We start from the raw sequence: 20,729 nt of genomic DNA on the forward strand, positions 1-20,729 counted from the left end.
GATAGCTTATTTTAACGTATAAATAAAGCATTTTCAAATATAAAAGAAGTTGAAAAGAACTACAAATTAATTACTTCACTTGTTATCAGCAATTTATGTCTCTGCGTTATAATCTGCCACATCTTCAACAGTGTTGATATTTCTCTATGTTCATACATAATGTTCTTTGAATAAATTCAGTAAATGGGATTCTTAAACAATATTCAATGGGCACAGCTTAATATGACCTTGTATCAACATATTGCTTTAGAAAAATGAGTGTCAGCAAAAATCTAGCAGTGGGAACATGAGAATTTGCAAATCCTCTTTACTGGACTTTGACTCCTAAAATGTAACAGATTAAATCTACTTTATGAGTCCTGCTGAACATGAGAAGCAATTTATCCAATCTAGCTTACAGAGAGCTAAGAGTAGAAATCAGACTAAAGAGGAGGAGCCTAGCAAAAGGTTTGATAAAAGCTAAGTACGTCCAAGAAGGCAGAAAATCAAGCTCAAGGGAAGGAAATGTAAAACTGGTAGCCTAGAACTAAAAAATGCAGCCAGTATCCAGCTATCAGTGGAAGTGTCCAACTCATATAGGGATGGCAGAAGAAATTAATCAAGAATCTTAATTCTAGACCAGAGGCTCTTTGCTTTATGCCTTATATCATGCGGTGTCAATGTGTGGTACAGCTAGAAATCATAGGTTTTAGTAGTTCAAAGACAAGAGGCTGTCAGGTCCTACCCGCACTTGATAAAATCAGTTGCTAAAGTCTAGCTTTCTGGCACTTTTTTAAAATTATCTTACAAATAGGACAGGTTTATCAGGTCAAATTCCTTATAGTTGAGCCTTCTCTATTGAGATAATATTTCATTGTGAAGTTTCAGTAGCTGTGTATGTAGCAGGACAGTCTCTGGTTTGTCTGCACACAAAGGTCACTTTCTACCTTGGATGGTCATTAGTCTGTATAACACCTTACAGAGTTAACCACAAAAGTATCCTCAGTAAAGAAGTTTTATTTTCTCCCTTCTCATCAATGGCCTAAAGGGATCTATGGCCCAAGATAGTATTGAAACATATTTGCAGTACACCACACAGATCTGAACCCAATCCCCAAGACTAGGTTGAACAGGAAAAAAAATGGTAGTAAGTTTTTACATATGACATATAAGCAAAAATAATGGATGAGATCCCCCAGACATTGGGCCTCTTTCAACATAAGTGAAACTATTTTTATAGGAAAGCAAAAATTAAAACAGTATTAAAGCACTGTAGTGAAGAGTTCAGTGGAAGAGTCTAGATTTCCAGATTTCTGCCTGGAAATAATTAGTCCTGTCTAAAGCCTACCAATTACTAATAGTCATGTTATGTTTTGGTGACCATGATATTAGAGAATTCCAGACAGAACACAGTCTACTGGTCCTGAATTGTAGGAGGTATTGGGAAGACTTTCAGGAAACGTAGTCAACTGAAGATATTGTCAGCTAAAAAGTTTCATCTGGAGAACACTGTTGTAACAATCTTTTAGAGTTGTGGCCTGTATCCTTTCTGTTTTTAGAAAGAACGTCTCTTGGAGATGAATTACCATCTACTATTTCAGTGCATCACAAGTACCTTAAAGTCCACAGTTCCAGTGCTGAACTTCATGTTTCCATCACTGCCAGTACTTTTTCCAGTATTCCCAAGCTCATTTAGAAAGAATAGAAATAACATTTTCTAGATCCTGTGAATCATCCTAGGCCTATTTCTTCCAATAAGTCAACAAGTTCTGTCAAATCTGTCTAATTTGCTTATTCATTTCCTTCTGTCTGGAACTGTCTGCTCCCAGAGCCACCCATGGCTGACTCCTCTCTTATCATCCATATCTTAAATCAAATGTCACTTGCCCTAGAATTCTTTGATGACCCTTCCATCTAAAGTAGCCTCTCCCACCCCAGAACTTCCCAAAAACCCTATTTTAATTTCTTTGTAACACTGATTACTATCGCAAATTCTCTCACTTATTACTTGTTTCTCCCCTTTCTAAAATTTCTCCTTGAGGGCAGGAATCTTGCATAGCTTATTCAGCACTGAATCTTCGCTGCTTTGTACACTGTTCAGTTCATAGTATGCATTTAACATGAATGTACATTTTAAATTCATTCATTATCAAATTCACTCAACAAATCCTTATTAAGCACTTGTGTGCCAGGCACTGTGTTAGGCATAGGAGATACGATGGTAGGCTGAAACGAACCCTACCTTTGTACTCATGGATCTTATATTTAATAAAAGAGATATATACTAATCAAATAATCACATAAATAAATCTAAAATTACAACTATAAGTAGTGACTTTCATCTGTTTTCCCTTCTCTTTATCTCCATCACCATTGCTTTAGTTTAGGTTATCATTGCCTCATGCCTCAGCTATTAAAATCATCTATTTCCCTGCCTCCACTCTTGCACCCTCCACTATGTTTTTCCAAAACTAAAGTGCAAATATTAACTCATTTTCTACATTAAAATCATTAATAACTTCAATGGCCTTCAAGAACAAATATCTAAATGCTTTAAGATAATGGCCATTTATGACCTACCCTTCAACTATCTCTTCTTCCCCTCCTCACACTCTATGCTCCAGTCACCCCTGAATTACACTCTTATCTCTTGACCTTTATGTATGTTGTTCCTTCTGCCCTGTACATATGTTCCTACTCTTTGATTAAGTGATTCACTTACTTATAATTCAGTGGAGATGAACTCCCCCAGAGAGCCCTTTCTGAGCTCACTCAGCCTGGCTCAGCCATCCCTTTTCTGTGTTCTCTTAGCAAAAGAAAAGTTATCTTGTTGTGCTATAACTGTTTATTTACTTGCTTGTTTCCCTTGCAGGCCAACGATTTCCTTTGTGGCAGAGTGTCTTTAATATTTCTATCTCCTTTGCCTAGAGCAGTAGCAAGTATGTAGAATAAATGGAAAGATGGCTGGATGGATGAATGGATGGATGAATTCCCTTGACAAAATTAAAAATTAAAGTCTAAGGTAATATTCAACACCGCTTCAAACATGTACTATTAAGAATATGTGTAAACAGTAAGCTAAGCAAAATGAGAAGACAGAGAAATACACAGCAGATGAAGGAGCAAGATAAAAACCCACCAGACCAAACAAATGAAGAAGAAAAAGGCAGTCTACCTGAAAAAGAATTCAGAGTAATGATAGTAAAGATGATCCAAAATCTTGGAAATAGAAAGGAGAAAATACAAGAAATGTTTAACAAGGACCTAGAAGAACTAAAGAGCAAGTGAACAATGATGAACAACACAATAAATGAAATTTAAAATTCTCTACAATGAATCAATAGCAGAATAACTGAGGCAGAAGAATTGATAAGCGACCTGGAAGATAAAATAGTGAAAATAACTACTGCAGAGCAGAAGAAAGAAAAAAGAATGAAAAGAATTGAGAACAGCCTCAGAGACCTCTGGGACAGCATTAAGCACACCAACATTTGAAATATAGGGGTCCTAGAAGAAGAAGAGAAAAAAAAGTTTCTGAGAAAATATTTGAAGAGGTTATAGTTGAAAACTTCCCTAATATGGGAATGGAAAGAGTCAATCAAATCCAGGAAGCACAGAGAGTCCCATACAGGATAAATCCAAGGAAAAACACGCCAAGACACATATTAATCAAACTATCAAAAATTAAATACAAAGAAAAAATATTAAAAGCAGCAAGGGAAAAGTAACAAATAACATACAAGAGAATCCCCTGATACTGATCTTTCAGTAGAAACTCTGCAAGCCAGAAGGGAATGGCAGGACATATTTAAAGTGATGAAATAGAAAAACCTACAACCAAGATTACTCTACCCAGCAAGGATCTCATTCAGATTCAACGGAGAAGTTACAATCTCTCCAGACAAGCAAAAGCTAAGAAAATTCAGCACAACAAAACCGGCTTTACAAAAAATGCTAAAGGAACTTCTCTAGGCAGGAACCACAGGAGAAGGAAAAGACCAACAATAACAAACCCAAAACAATTAAGAAAACTGTAATAGGAACATACATATCAAAACTACCTTAAATGTAAATGGATTAAATGCTCCAAACAAAAGTCATAGACTGGCTGAATGGATACAAAAACAAGACCCATCTATATGCTGTCGACAAGAGACCCACTTCAGACATAGGGAGACATACAGACTGAAAGTGAGGGGATGGAAAAAGATATTTCATTCAAATGGAAATCAAAAGAAAGCTGAGGTAGCAATTCTCGTATCAGACAAAGTAGACTTAAAATAAAGACTATTACAAGAGAAAAAGAAGGACATGACATAATGATCAAGGGATCATTGATCAATCCAAGAAGAAGATATAACAACTGTAATATTTATGCATCCAACATAGGAGCACCTCAGTACTTAAGGCAAATGCTAACAGCCATAAAAGGGGAAATCGACAGTAACACAAACATAGTAGAGGACTCTAACACCACACTTTCACCAATGGACAGATCATCCAGAATGAATATAAACAAGGAAACACAAGCTTTAAATGATACATTAAACAAGATGGACTTAATTGGTCTTCATAGGACATTCCATCCAAAAAAAACAGAATACACTTTCTTCTCAAATGCTCATGGAACATTTTCCAGGATAGATCGTATCTTGGGTCACAAATCAAGCCTTGGTAAATTTAAGAAAATTGAAATCATATCAATTATCTTTTCCAATCATATCTTGGGTCACAAATCAAGCCTTGGTAAATTTAAGAAAATTGAAATTGTATCAATTATCTTTTCCAACCATAACACTGAGACTAGCTATCAATTACAGGGGAAAAAAACTGTAAAAAATACAAACAAATGGAGGCTAAACAATACACTAATAAATAACCAAGAGATCACTGAAGAAATCAAAGAAACTCAAAAAATACCTAGAAATGAATGACAATGAAAACATAACGACCCAAAACCTATGCGATGCAGCAAAAGCAGTTCTAAGAGGGAAGCTTAAAGCAATGCAATCCTACCTCAAGAAACAAGAAGCATCTCAAATAAACAACCTAACCTTACACCTAAAGCAATTAGAGAAAGAACAGAAAAAAAAATCAAAGTTAGCTGAAGGAAAGAAATCAGAAAGTTCAGATCAGAAATAAATGCAAAAGAAATGAAGGAAACAATAGTTAAGATCAATAAAACTAAAACCTGGTTCTTTGAGAAGATAAACAAAATTGATAAAACACTAGAGAGCCTCATCAAGAAAAAAAGGGAGAAGACTCAAATCAATAGAATTAGAAATGAAAAAGGAGAAGTAACAACTGACACTGCAGAAATACAAAGAATCATGAGAGATTACTACAAACAACTATATGCCAATAAGATGGACAACCTGGAAGAGATGGATAAATTCTTTGAAAAGCACAATCTCCTGAGGCTGGATCAGGAAGAAATAGAAAATATAAACAGACCAATCACAAGCACTGAAATTGAAACTGTGATTAAATATCTTCCTACAAACATAAGTCCAGGACCAGATGGCTTCACAGGCGAATTCTATCAAACATTAGAGAAGTGCTAACACCTATCCTTCACAAGCTCTTCCAAAATACAGCAGAGGGAGGAACACTCCCCAACTCATTCTAAGAGGCCACCATCACCCTGATACCAAAACCAGACAAAGATGTCACAAAAAAAAGAAAACTACAGACCAATATCACTGATGAACATAGATGCAAAAATCCTCAACAAAATACTAGCAAACAGAATCCAACAGCACATTAAAGGATCATACACCATGATCAAGTGGGGTTTAACCCAGGAATGCAAGGATTCTTCATTATCAAACAATGTGATAACCCATATTAACAAATTGATGAAGAAAAACCATAGGATCCTCTCAATAGATGCAGAAAAGCTTTTGACAAAATTCAACACATATTTATGATAAAAACTCTCCAGAAAGTAGGCAAAGAGGGAACTTACCTCAACATAACAGAGGCCATATACCCCACAGCCAGCATCATTCTCAGTGGTGAACCCACAGCCAACATCGTTTTCAATGGTGAAAAACTGAAACCATTTCCACTAAGATCAGGAAGAAGACAAGGTTGCCCACTCTCACCACTATTATTCAACATAGGTTTGGAAGTTTTAGCCACAGCAATCAGAGAAGAAAAAGAAATAAAAGGAATCCAAATTGGAAAAGAAGAAGTAAAACTGTCACTGTTTGCAAATGACATGATACTATACATAAAGAATCCCAAAGATGCTATCAGAAAACTACTAGAGCTAATCAATGAATTTGGTAAAGTAGCAGGATATAAAATTAATGCACAGAAATCTCCGGCATCCCTATACACTAATGAGGAAAAATCTGAAAGATAAATTAAGGAAACACTCCCTTTTACCACTGCAACAAAAAGAATAAATGGAATAAAACTACCTAAGGAGAAAAAAGACCTGTATGCAGAAAACTATAAGACACTGATGAAAGAAATTAAAGATGATACAAACAGATGGGTAGATATACCATGTTCTTAGATTGGAAGAATCAACATTGTGAAAATGACTATACTACCCAAAGCAACCTACAGATTAAATGCAATCCCTATCAAACTACCAATGGCATTTATCACAGACGTAGAACAAAAAAAAATTCACAATTTGTATGGAAACACAAAGACCCCCAATAGTCAAAGCAATGTTGAGAAAGAAAAATGGGGCTGGAGGGAGCTTCCCTGGTGGCGCAGTGGTTGGGAGTCCGCCTGCCGATGCAGGGGACGCGGGTTCGCACCCCGGTCCGGGAGGATCCCATATGCCGCGGAGCGGCTGGGCCCGTGAGCCATGGCCGCTGAGCCTGCGCGTCCGGAGCCTGTGCTCCGCAACGGGAGAGGCCCGCATACCGCAAAAAAAAAAAAAAAAAAAAAAAAAAAAAAAAAATGGGGCTGGAGGAATCAGGCTCCCTGACTTCACACTATACTACAAAGCTACACTAATGAAGACAGTATGACGAAGGAGGCAAGAATATACAATGGAGAAAAGACAGCCTCTTGAATAAGTGGTGCTGGGAAAACTGGACAGCTACATGTAAAAGAATGAAATTAGAACACTCCCTAACACCATACACAAAAATAAACTCAAAAAGGATTAAAGACCTAGATGTAAGGCCAGACACTATCAAACTCTTAGAGGAAAACATAGGCAGAACACTCTATGACATACATAAGAAGATCCTTTTTCACCCACCTCCTAGAGAAATGGAAATAAAAACAAAAACAAATGGGACCTAATGAAACTTAAAAGCTTTTGCACAGCAAAGGAAACCATAAACAAGACAAAAAGTCAACCCTCAGAATGGGAGAAAATATTTGCAAATGAAGCAATTGACAAAGGATTAATCTCCCAAATATACAGGCAGCTCCTATAACTCAATATTTAAAAATACAACAACCCAATCCAAGAATAGGCAGAATATCTAAATAGACATCTCTCCAAAGAAGATATACAGATTGCCAACAAACACATGAAAAGATGCTCAACATCACTAATCATTAGAGAAATGCAAATCAAAACTACAATGAGATATCACCTCACACCAGTCAGAATGGCCATCATCAAAAAACCTACAAACAACAAATGCTGGAGAGGGTGTGGAGAAAAGGGAACCCTCTTGCACTGTTGGTGGGAATGTAAATTGATGCAGCCACTATGGAGAGTAGTTTGAAGGTTCCTTAAAATACTAAAAATAGAACTACCATACGACCCAGCAATCCCACTACTGGGCATATACCCTGAGAAAACCATAATTCAAAAAGAGTCATGTACCCCAATGTTCATTGCAGTTCTATTTACAATAGCTAGGACATGGAAGCAACCTAAGTGTCCATCAACAGATGAATGGAGAAAGAGGATGTGGCACATATATACAATAGAATATTACTCAGCCATATAAAGAAACGAAATTGAGTTATTTGTAGTAAGGTGAATGGACCTAGAGACTGTCATACAGAGTGAAGTAAGTCAGAAAGAATAAACAAATACCATATTCTAACACATATATATGGAATCTAAAAAAAAAAAAAACGGTTCTGAAGAACCTAGGGGTAGGACAGGAATAAAGACACAGACATAGAGAATGGACTTGAGGACAGGGGGAGGGGGAAGTGTAAGCTGGGACAAAGTGAGAGAATGGCATGGACCTATATACACTATGAAATGTAAAGTAGATAGCTAGTGGGAAGCAGCCACATAGCACAGGGAGATCAGCTCAGTGCTTTGTGACCACCTAGAGGGGTGGGATAGGGAAGGTGGAAGGGAGACCCAAGAGGGAGGAGCTATGATGATATATGTTTATGTATAGCTGACTCACTTTGTTATACAGCAGAAACTAGCACACCATTGTAAAGCAATTATTCTCCAATAAAGATGTTTAAAAAAAAAAGTGTGGAAAAAATATATTGGCCAGAACAGAAGGGTAGTGAAGACATTTAAATCTTCCAAGCACTATAGAGGGTAGCACTCAGTAATAAGTTCACTAAATATATTCCATGTTTGTTGTTAAGGAAAAAACATTAACTATCCATAGCCTTATGTTTGAAATGTTAGAAGGTAAGGCAACATAGCAATCATATTATCAGATTGAAGGACAGTTTGCAAGATTTCTACCATTGATGAAACACAAACTTAAACAAAGTATATTAACCCTGAAAACAAAGGGTATTAAAAACTTCTAATCTTCAGTAGGAACTCTGTAACCAAAGAAGAAAAAGGTATGGTGACAATCTTTTTTCACTAGATACATGGAATCATGGGAGCAATACCATATGTTAGAGAAATTTGAATATTTAGACAAATAAAATACAGTGCAGGCTTAGACTTACTAATTAGTATATGACAACAACTGCTCTGCTAGGGAAGTTGACTATTTTTTTCTAGTGAAGAGGAACATGAGGGCACAAAGATAAGCTGGTCCTTGAGAAACTCTCAGCATGTTTGCAAGCAGAAAGTTGTTTGCTGCAGTTAGCCATTAGGGACAGAATGAGTATTGAACAGAAAGTATTGGGTTGGCCAAAAAGTTCGTTCGGGTGTTCTGTAACATATTACAGAAAAGCCTGAACGAACATTTTGGCCAACCCAGTATAAAAATAGGGTGATTCTAGTTATTCTACTGGAGAACATCCTAGCAGAGGGGAACTACTTTCACATTACCCACAACAAATCTAGAGAAAATAACTTCCCTTGTCCAAAAAGGGTAAGCTAATTACTAGTGCAGGCACTTATTATACCAGCTATGGTCCTAGTAGAGGTGTCAGTTGATCATCTGTAAAACACCCATCCAATATTCAGCAGATATTCATTAAGTACCAGCTATATCAAGCATTAGGCTACACGAACCCTAATTATTAGGAGGAAGAACTAAGGGTGGCTGATAGAATGGAGCAATAGTGAAATTTTAGGAGTCAACACTAATAGCCAATTAGATTAGATTCCAGCAGCCAAAGAAGTAAGGTCCTTAAGAGTCTCAGAATAAGTGAGCCACTGATGACAGTTCTTTTTATATAGATGACAGAGAGGCAGAGTATCTGAACAAAGTACCAGTCACCTCAGGAATTATCCGAAAAATCAACCTGTGAACAGGATAACTTCAGATCCACCAACAGTAATGAGTGAAGACATAACTCCTAGGTGCTACTGCTAAAAGGAAAAGAACATTTTGGGGTATACGGAATATTTGGAAAGGAATAACTGTGTCTAAATATATCTTATCTAACACTTGATCATGAGTTGATTTGCATTTGTCAAGGTGGCAAATTCTCAAATGACAAAGGAATGAAACCTAAGATAAATTCAACAAGATGCTTTTTCTATAAGTCTGTTATCATTTCTAACACTCAAATATTGGAAAGGAAGGTCAGTGAGTCTTCTAATGGAAAAAGGAGATTTGGTGTGTGTGTGTGTGTGTGTGTGTGTGTGTGTGTGTGTGTGTGTGTGTGTGTGTAAGTCACTAGGTCTGAAAAGAAAAGAATAGATAGTAAAAATGAGAGAAAGTGGAGTCGTCTTCCTACTTCCTCTCCACTAAAGCTAATGTTTGGGGTTTTTTTATGGGAGATGTGGTTTTCAAGGGAGACAGGGTTGCTGTGTCAGGCTTGGGGTGGCTGCGGGGTCTGGAAGTATAGCCATAAAGCTAAAGAGAATCTGAAGAACCAGCAATGTGTGGCCCACGGCAGCAGGCTGGATGGTAGAACGGTGTGTCCTTTCATCCTCCCAAAGTAAATTTAAAGAACTTTTAAAGGTTGGGATCTGATGGCATCCAGACTTTTTAGACACAGACCTTCTGACTTCAAGGGTTACTTACCATTTTCTATTTGTAAAACATCTTACTATAATTCTGCCTTAAGAATATATGTATTACCAGGTGTCCCATATAAGGTATACATCAGAACATTCTTAAAATTCATAATAAAAATCATAACAATAACCATTACTTATAGTGGTGTTATTCAAACCAAAGTTTCTTTTCAATTAGCTTCAAAATTAATTTCTTAGCACTGAATATCAATTCTGCATTAGTACTCCTCTGGTAATTATTGCTTACTGTCAAGGCTCCATTAAGATTCCATGCTTGAAATGATGAATGTGTACCTCTATTGATTACTGCTTGTGATTTATTGAGTTATTCTTAGAATAATCATATTTTTAGCAATATGTTTAGTTTTTCCATATTGTGAATCTAGTAAAGCTTGAAAAGTGTACATATATATTTAAACTCACAGTTGGAGTACTACGTCATATTTTTTCAGGCCCTTAGGGACACTGGTATAAATACATTAGTTTAGTGAAGGCTCTATTACAAAATTATCATACGTTTCCATGCCAAAGGAACTTAGAAATATAAAAAATATTTTTATTTTGTTTCTGGTTGTGATTTTATTACAAGTTGCTTAGTTTTTAGTCTCCTCTTTCTCTTTTAATATCCTTCCTACCGTGAACCTACAGTGAAGATTTTTGTCAACATAGATATTTAGATCTGTTAGCAATTTTTTTTAGTTTTATAACTTGTTCTTGCAAGTTCCCAGTCTGAGAACAGATACATAAGTAAAGAGTCACAAGAAAGTTCTTTAAGAGAAGTTCTTTAAGAATGGAGAAGTCAGCTGATTCCCTCAGAGGAGTGCAAGAAGGATTGAATAAAACATATAAAACCTTAAGTACAGAGCCATTTAAAGGGTCACAACATGGTGTTGAAATATTCAATGATCCACTGAAGAATATTAAGCTAAGGAGTGACATGATCACTTTGAATCTTTAACAGTTACATTGACAGTTATGAAGCAAATTTATGGAGGAAGGAATTGGGGTGTCTGGAGACAGAGAGATGGAGTTAGAGAACATTTCAATAGCTTAAAGATCATGTGGACCAGTTTAAATGAATAACAATGGAGTGGAGAGGAAAGACACAAGATATAGTTTAAAATACAGAGTCAAAAACACTTTAGTAAATGATTGAATTTGAGTTGGGAAAGATTGAAGGAAAAGAGACATCAGGATGAACTACTGGTTGCCAGTTTGGAAAACTTGGTGAATTATTGTGCTATAAACAGACATATAAGAAGGTTTGGGAGAGATAGAAGGGGTAGGACAGATACTAGTTAGAAATATTGAGTTTAGTTTGGGACTGATTTAAGTTTTAGTGAAATGCTCTGATGAAGAGGTCCAACTGATACACAGATCCAAAGACCAGGAGAGAAATCTAGAATTAGAAGTTTGAGAATAATACCATAAAATTCATTATTAAGCCCAGAGCAATCAGGGCTGAATTTCTAGTTCTACTAGAATGATTAGATTAATTGAGATAAGTCAACATGGTGAGATATTTTATGAAGTCATTAAAATTATGTTTTTAATAAGAAAATGCTCAAATAGTAATATCCTATCAAATAAAAACAGAAAACAAAATTGCTTGTGCAGTAAAATGTCAATTGTGTAAAAATTGGCCTTAAAAAGGCTAGAAAGAAAAGCATTAGAGTTATATTGGTCCTACTAGGGTTAAACATTTATGGTGACTTTTCCCCATCTTTCTATTTATTTATATTTTGTAAGTTTTCTATGTGCATTACTCAAAAATTAATTTAGTGTAAGGGTTGGCTTCCTGGAAAGATAATGATTAAGCTGACTTTAAAGGTCTAAATAGAAATTAACCAGATGAAGAGGATAATAGTAATAGAGGTACATAAGTGAGGAATACAGTGTGCACAGGGATCTGTAAGCAGTTGAGGGTTGTTGAAACATTCATGATGTCAGAGAGTGGTCAGAAAGGAAGCTAGATAGGAAGGTGTGTTAGCCCTATGACAGCTTGTTATGTTGAGATTCTATCCAGTGTACTCTGAGCATCTGTTAAAGGCATATATACACAGGGTAGTGTATTCATTTGCTAGGGTCACCACGACAGAGTAACACAGACTGGTTCAAACAAGAGAAATTTATTTTCTCACAATTTTGGAGGTTAGCAGTCTAATATCAAGGTGTCAGCAGGGCTGGTTTCTTCTTAGGTCTCTCACCTTGACTTGCACAGAGCCGACTTCTCTCTATGTCTTCACATGGTCTTCCCTACATGAATCTGTGTCCATATATCCTCTTCTTATAAGAACACCAATAACTGGTGTCCTTATTACATTAAGGTCCACCCTAGTGACCTCATTTTAAGTTAATGACCTCTTTAAAGACCTATTTAAAAATACAGTCCTATTCTGAGTTACCAGGGGTTAAGACTTCAACATACGAATTTGGAGGAAGGGGAGACACAATTCAGCACATAACAGAGAGTGATATGGTTAAATTTCCTTTGTTAACCATGTGGAATATGGATTTGAGGGAGAAAAGATGGATGAACAGGCTGTTTTAATAATGTAGGCAAGAAATCATTATGTTGTTTAGAACAGTGAATGTATATAAATCAATGAATGTAAAACACATGTAATCATAATAATTCCAGAGAGAACAGCTAGGTTAGAGGGGAAATAATGAATTCAATTTGGGAAAATTCAATTCTATACCTAGTATAGAGTTAGATATAGGAATCTGGAGCTCAAAGACAGATTGTTGGGATGGAATTCTGGATTTGGGCATCATTAGTACATATGTTATTTGAAACAGTGGGAGCAGATCAGTGTATCTGAGTGATGAGAGCAATGGACTTAGAACAGAAAACCAAAATTTACAGATCAGGCAGAGAATGAGCCCATGAAGGAGATATGAAAACGTGAGGTAAAGCAGAAGAGTGCCTCATCATAGAATCTAAGGAAGTAGAGAGTTTTGATGAAGGGAATAATCAATAGTCAAAGAGAGCTTTGAGATCCTAAAGACAAAAACTGAGAAATGTTAGTTGGATTTGGAATTAGACGGACTTTTGGACGTGGATACTTGACAATTCCTTGAACTTCTATGTGCTAGACACTGGGCGAAGCATTATAAAACATATAATTATATTTCATTTTGAGCTTCACTTAAGACTGAGAGAAGGGTTATTATGTCTGTTTTACAGATTAAGAAAACAATGGCTCAGGAAAGTCAAAGTACTATCTCAAGATCAACAGACAGCAGCAGATCAGTGGAAGTCAGCTCTAGACTTCTTTCTGTCACCAAAACTGGCATGATTAACCACTAGTAATACTAACTCCCTAAAAGTGAGGCAGTTTTATTAACTTGGAAGGACTAGAATTCCAGAGAGCTGTGGGTTGGTGAGTGAATGGTGAGGAGGTAAAATAGACTACCCTTTTCAGAAGAGAAGAAAGTAGGACAGAGACCAACCCATCTTGCTCTCCTTTGTTTAGTACATTGCCTGGAACACAGTAGATGCTCAATAAATTTTAGTTCAATGAACAAGAAATAAATGTGGACATGAGCTAGGCATAAGGTGTACATGGAAGAGGAGGCAGCAGAGATGTAGATTGCATGCAGCCCAAAGGGGGGAAAAAGTGGAGAGGATAACACTGAAGAAGAAAGAGAAGAAAACTTAAGCCAGGTGCTTCCTAGAAAATGTTACTAGGGTTCAGGATCAAGACCACAAGTAAGAATTTCACCCGAAACACCTTCTTTACAGTTGAACAAAAAAAGTGAAGTATAAAAATAAGTATGTAAGGACACTTGACAAGTTGCTTCATCTTTTAACAATCCTCTCCATATTAAGCTTCTTCAGGAAAGAATATCTCGCCATTTCCAATAAGTTATTTGCTTTAAATTTTAATAAATTCATACATGTAATGCCCTGTGCCTAGATTTCCCTCTTTTTCACTGTATGGTAATCTTTTATTGCAACATAAAGACTTAGATCACAGATTATCTCTTAGAATTATTTATTCAATTCTCCAAACAGAATCTGTCACTTCCTCTCTTTTCTATCTCTTAATGCAATCCTGTAGTGACTTGGAGGCCGTAGAGAAAACACTCTTACATTTATTTATTAAGTGCCTTTGAAATACCTTAGCATATCAACAAAATATTTCAAAATGTTATATGGAATATTTTAAAGCAAAGGAATTTCATAAGCTGATTTAGCTTGGACACAATTTTATTTATTCAACTTTTATATATATAAATTCAACTTTTATACATATATATAAAATTCAACTTTTATATATATAATAATATATGTTTTAAATTTTCTTACTAGTCAGCTAAAGACTATTCTGTTAGATGACTGCATTTTGTAACAAAAGCACATTCTTAATCCATTGAGTTTTAATAATCTCATACTGAAAATGACACATAGGTTGGAAAATTTTATGCAATGTATTTAAAGAATAAAATGTCACTTGCCATTATAAAGATTTATCTTTTGATCACTGTGATGTTTAAAGAAAATGATTTGTACTTGTGCCCTAGCTTCACTATCTTTAAAGCCAAATTGTGTGCTGTAATACTTTAAGCTTTCAGCTAGTGTTGAATTTTGGCTGGTTCAATAGTGGGATGAGATTACTGACTGCTATATTACTATTCTGTGAAACAAATTCATTCTTGAATAATCTATATGCCTTATGGGAAGGTCAAATGATAAGGCAGAAAGATCTGAAACAAAACACTAAGATTTCATTGTTTTGAGTTTGGCAGATATCCAGTTGTATATTTCAAATTATCTAAGAAAAATACACAAAGTGCACAATTATATTCAACTTGAACTTGAACTTGAGCTATATAGAATTATCCTCATCTAATTTATAAAACATACTGGTATATATGAAATAGGAAATATAACATCTTTGTAACACTTGGCATATGTTGATATTTTCCTTCTATCACTAAATTAAGAATGTGAACTTAATAAACATATATTGGGAGAGTTAAGATAATGTGAAATAGCTATATCAATTTGTCCTTAAACACCTCTTTAAATAACTGTTTAATATTATACCTAAAAATACAAAAATAAAACTAAAAGTCTAGCAGAATCTGAGACAAAATATCCTCACAAATAATCTGTATATGTATTGCCTGTCAATTAAACTTACAGATAGGTAATTTTTGCTCAGTCTATGTGCATTTTTAATCTACCTAATGTAAGCATTGAATTGTTCAACTTTTAGAACATTTGCCAAGTTACAATGTAATTAATAATCATATGGATTTGAAGACTCTAGTTCTTTCTTTCTACTATGAAAATGCTTTAAGATTAATGTGCATTAATTTCAGTTGTATGAAAAAATATTGTAATGTAAGATTATGTTTTTATTTTTTAATTGAAAATGTAAGTCTAACTGGAGCAAAGAGAAATTTCTAATGCAGATAAACTATTCAGTCATCATTTAATATTATGTATAACCATAATTGCATTTATCTGGGAAAACATAATTTGCTTTGTTTTGCTATTTATGCATATCCAATTTTTAAATCATATGTTAGTAAAATTGTAGCATTTAATTAATTTGAATAAAATGTACATCAAAGTTGTAAGTGAAATATGTATAAGTCATTAATTAAAATATGCGATTGGTGGCTTTTCTGGAAATAAAGGAGAGAAAAATTAAGGTAGAGTAATAGCATGATTAATTGATTCAGGATGGCTCCTGATGAAAAATTATGTTCAGTAAGAGTTTGTCGTTATAATTTGTGATCATTTGTCACTTTACAGTATATCATATACAGTGGATTCAGGTGCACAAGCTGTATAAATGACTGTCATAAAAATGCCAATTTTTAAAATAAAAATGATGGTTATTTTACTGATTTAATTCAAAACTCATTGTATATTAATTTGAGCTATTGCTGTGTTTCCAGAGATGGTAAATACTTTGTAAATGATTTTGTTCTCATATATGCATATATCATTTAAAAAATCAAATCAATTATTTTTTAAAAATATGTTTCAAGATACAAATTTCACATGTTTTTATTAAAACATGAAGATACTGGGCAAAAGTTGTTTTTTAAATATTTAGTAAAAAATAAATAGAAGGAATGATTATTTTTTACAACCCAAAACATTCTTCCACTCAAAATTCTTTTAATATAATAAAATGTACTTTTTTACAGTATGTTCCCTTCTGTATCTCACTGATTTCTTCAGTGTTGTTATCTCATATAAGAGCTTTTGTTAAACACTATAGATTAAGCTGAATTATTCTACATATGATGGGAACTGATAAACTTGAAAAGAAAATTTTATTTAACAGAGGACATTCATAAACCAAATTTTGTTATTTTCAAAGAGAAAAAGGGACACAAACTCAGAGTAAAATACCAATGGACTCATTTGTGTTCTGCCTTAAACAGCAGACATCAATAGTGCTTGTTATTGTAGAGTTAATTTAAATGAGTAGAAATAACCTTGGAAATAAAAGTTTAAGCAAGTTATTTTCATGAGACTGGTTTATTATGCAATGATTTTTATATGAATATTTTGCTTCCTTCTTTTAGGAAGTATGCATGTTTTTAGTCATCTTGTCAAATACCACTCAGTCTGATTTTCTGTTTCTATCCTATCTAGTACTTGTCTAATCCTAGAACTGTACCACTTTATGAAAATCTTGTTTATAACCTATTTATATAGAATTATATGAAAACAAACAAAAATTTCACGTCCCTGTGCTGTGGACCAATTGGTAACTATTTTAGTCGCCTTCTGCATTAGGAGTTCCATCTTTTGGGCATTGAAATTGATTTTTCTCATCTTAGCATCTGAAGATCCAGAGTGTGCCCCTTGCCCAATCGCCTGAGACTATACAGTGACACCTACAACAGAGGATGTGGAGGCAGCAGCTTTCGGGCACCAGAAATGGCAGCATCAGGAGCATCAGCACGAATAGACTTTGTAGAGGTAGTTCTCCCAAACTGTATTATGAAACCAAACATTTTTGGTGTGCTACCTGCTGACGGGGGCTGCCTTCTTACTGCCTAGTGTTATGCAAAATGTTTGGTCTTTGTTAAAGCTTAACAATAACATTTCTGACTAATATAGAGCAACCTGATTTTTTTTCCAAGTGTGTTCAGTTGCCTTAACTTTCAATTAACGTGAAATTTTATCAGTCTAGAAAAACATTAATACTCATATCTTTGTCCAGTTTATTTCACTCTTAGTTTATATAAAGCTGCTGTCACATATAATTTTTGTATAAATTTTTTTGACTAGATCAGAATAAACCATCATTTTAAAAGACATCCTAATGAAGTAAATAAGAGAATTTCTCTAGTCAGTTATATACTTCAGAGACTGAATAGGGTTGCCCAGGTTTTCTGTGTGGACCGCCTAGTGATATTCCATTGTGAACTTATTTTGCAAAGTGAAAGATTATTCCCAGATGGTCCCAGTCAAAATATGAAAGGCCAGTGATTGATTGGTTTTATATATCCTTTCATTTTATGTAATTTAATGTGAAATAGTTATTTTGTAGCTATAAAACACATTTGTTAATTAACCACATTGGCCTTATCTATACAGTTCAATGACTTATAACATTTCAATTTGCATGTAGAATGAACCTCTGTAATGATGTCTTTGCAAAATAAATAAAAATTGACACAATGGGTGCATTTGCTTTTAACATGTTATACATTTGACTTAGAAAAGTAGGTTATATTTCATATTGAAATTTTGAAGAGTTTGAAATTCAGCATCCAGAGATCTTCATCTTGGTGCAGTACAACAAATTCATTCTTCACCCCATCTTCACTCCTTTTTGGAACAAGGCACGATATAAAGAATTTATACTAGTTCTATTGGAACTATTGCTTGATTAAATATAATTTGAACATTCTTTGCATAAACCAGATATGAGCAGGATAGATACATTGACCTTAATAGTATTTTTATTTTTTTTTGTTTTGTTTTTTTCTGTTTTATTTCCTTATTTAGGAAATTACAAATTGTTATTTTTTGCCAAATCTACACTACGGAGTTGAAATGTACTTTTCTGAATATTTCCATTCTGTCTTAATGTATTTTAATTATATGAATTTATAAAATAATGGCCCTAAATGCATAGACCTTTGTAAAAAGTACATATATATTTGAAAGTGGATGTTGTTTTTTTAGTTAAAATTGTGTAAACACTGATTTTTCCATGAGTACTTATAAAGATCTTATGTAAAAATTCATAAAACTACTTAATTGAGTTTGTACAACATAGTTTTTACCTGTGTGTCATATACTCATTTACTTCTGTCATTTTCACAATATATTGCATATGTCTCTAGAAACTGTATATTGAAAGGTATGTTGCTCTTCTAAGAACACAAAAGTAAATCTCTGACTCTGCTTTAAAACAAATTGTGCTATTTTAGTATAGTTTTATAATGTGCTCTCATCATGTCCTTCAAATGCCATTTTCAAGATTACTTAAAACATTCTGCATGAAAGTAGCTTTAAAGTATTTAAGAAATACTTCTTCCTCTATCATGTTCCAAGTAAGGAACTGGATTTTCCACTGTTAAATTTTAAAAGTCTTACAGAGCTGCAGTTAAAATCTGCAGCATAGTGCAGTAGTTCTGTTTGATAATTATTTTGGTGGCGTGACCTAACTGCAGTAAACCATGCTGCATTCCTGGTCTTATGATAACATTACAATTGAGACCTGGTATATATAGGATAAAGGAAACTTTTCTTAAGGAAAAGACATTAACAAGTAACAAATAATTGTTATCGAGTTGGAATGGTTTAAAACCGCATCAGCAGAAGTGATTACAAAAGTAAAAAATTAAATCAAATACCACTGAATATGATACTTAATTCGTTTTTGCCCACTGTTCATGCTATGTCACTGTAGTGTTCCAACAAGTGGAAGTGATTATAAATTCCTTCACAATGTTTATGGCACTCTAATCTTTTATGCTAAGAGGAGTCACATATACCAATTTAACAAAAATATTAAATGTGTTCATTTCATAAAGTTACATAATTTTTAGCCTTTCTCTCTATATTTTTTTAAACTAGATAAACTGGTAAAAGGATAAGATGTGTTTATGTACATTTGTTATTATTGAAATAACAGTAATCTCCTATTGAGCTATCTTTTAGAAATATATTCGATTGCTTATACATTCATGGGTAGTGGAATATGGATATTAAACCAGAATTTGACTAAATCTACAATAATAACTAAAACAAAAATAACTCTTAAGAAGAAGGCAGCACAATAGGTGCTTACCCATTCTCCAGGATACCAAGTATTACAACAGAAACCCTTCCTTCTTTGTAAGATAAGTGTCCCTCCTGGGAACCTGGGCCACCATTTGAGCAACATACTGAATTGCCTTTCAACATCTTATTTACATCTCATGAAGAGAAGGCAACTTTTATAGCTCTTAGCAGCGTCTTAGAAAATAGAATACATCTCCCTATGTTTCTCAGAAATTACAGGTTCCTGCATGTTTATTAAAAATTTCATATACTCTCCCATCCCTATTTTTTTGTTCATATCAAATTTTACCAACTACGATTTCTGCCATTTTTATTTTCTTTTAAATCGAGTCAACTTTTCCTGGAGATCTAAATTTTGTCACAAAAGAATATGATTATTTTACAAATTTTTAGTCATAAACAAAACATAACAAAGTTATATTAGGTGTTTTCAGTTTTATATTATTTGCTTCTGCTACAGCAATCAGTATAAATTGGATAAAGACTGATAATTTATATGTATTTATTGGCAGAAAACCAGAGGTCTCAATTACTCAGGCTACTAGAATATTGTTGAGTACTTGTATAGGTGTCACTTTTATTTGAATTACTAAAATATAGTTTTAGTCCATCATTCTAAAATTTACCAGATATCTTTTAAGTAAGGTAATGATCCTGCCCTTTCTCCTCTCTCTTCACCTACTTGACTGGTTTCTTACTATCCATCCTTTAATCTTCCAATGTATCAGGCCTATACATCTATCTTTCTGTCTTATTTATTTATGTACTTGCCTTTTACATTCTTCTAAATTGTAGATTTCTTGAGGACAAGGTAGGCTGTTTTATTCATTCTCCAGAATACCTAGAATGGTGGCTTGCAAATAGTATGCATAGCTAATGAAGAAAAAAGAAAAGAAAGGAAGAAAAGTAATCCCCCCAAATACTTAAAGAAAATAAGATTACTTCCAGGGAGAGGTAAGGAGGACATATTTGAGAACATGTGATCTAGGTTTTAAAGGGGAAGTTATATTTCAACTATTGGGAAGAAAGCAGCAGTATACTTACAGAGGAAATGAAGGATGTAAGAACGTACAGGGCATAGTTACGGAATGCCCTGATTTTGCTGACGGTTGGATAAGTTAAAATGAGTAGTGGAAGTAA

The 20,729-nt window shown here is 34.3% G+C and overlaps 1 protein-coding gene across 2 annotated transcripts in view; it reads left to right on the forward strand.

The window, feature by feature from the left end:
* Positions 1–20,729, forward strand: part of LRRC7 (leucine rich repeat containing 7) — a 498,137-nt gene that overhangs the window by 277,460 nt on the left and 199,948 nt on the right. Inside the window, exon 8 of one of the 2 annotated variants that reach the window (XM_060005902.1) lies at positions 17,129–17,768. The exons of the other annotated variant lie outside the window; for it this stretch is intronic. Within the exon in view, the coding sequence (XP_059861885.1) occupies positions 17,129–17,135 (7 nt within the window). The 3' untranslated portion in view covers positions 17,136–17,768. Of the gene's footprint in view, positions 1–17,128; positions 17,769–20,729 lie in introns of those variants that run through there. 2 annotated transcript variants of the gene reach the window in all.

The sequence above is a fragment of the Delphinus delphis genome, chromosome 1, assembly GCF_949987515.2.
Source record: "Delphinus delphis chromosome 1, mDelDel1.2, whole genome shotgun sequence".
Taxonomy (NCBI): Eukaryota; Metazoa; Chordata; class Mammalia; order Artiodactyla; family Delphinidae; genus Delphinus; species Delphinus delphis.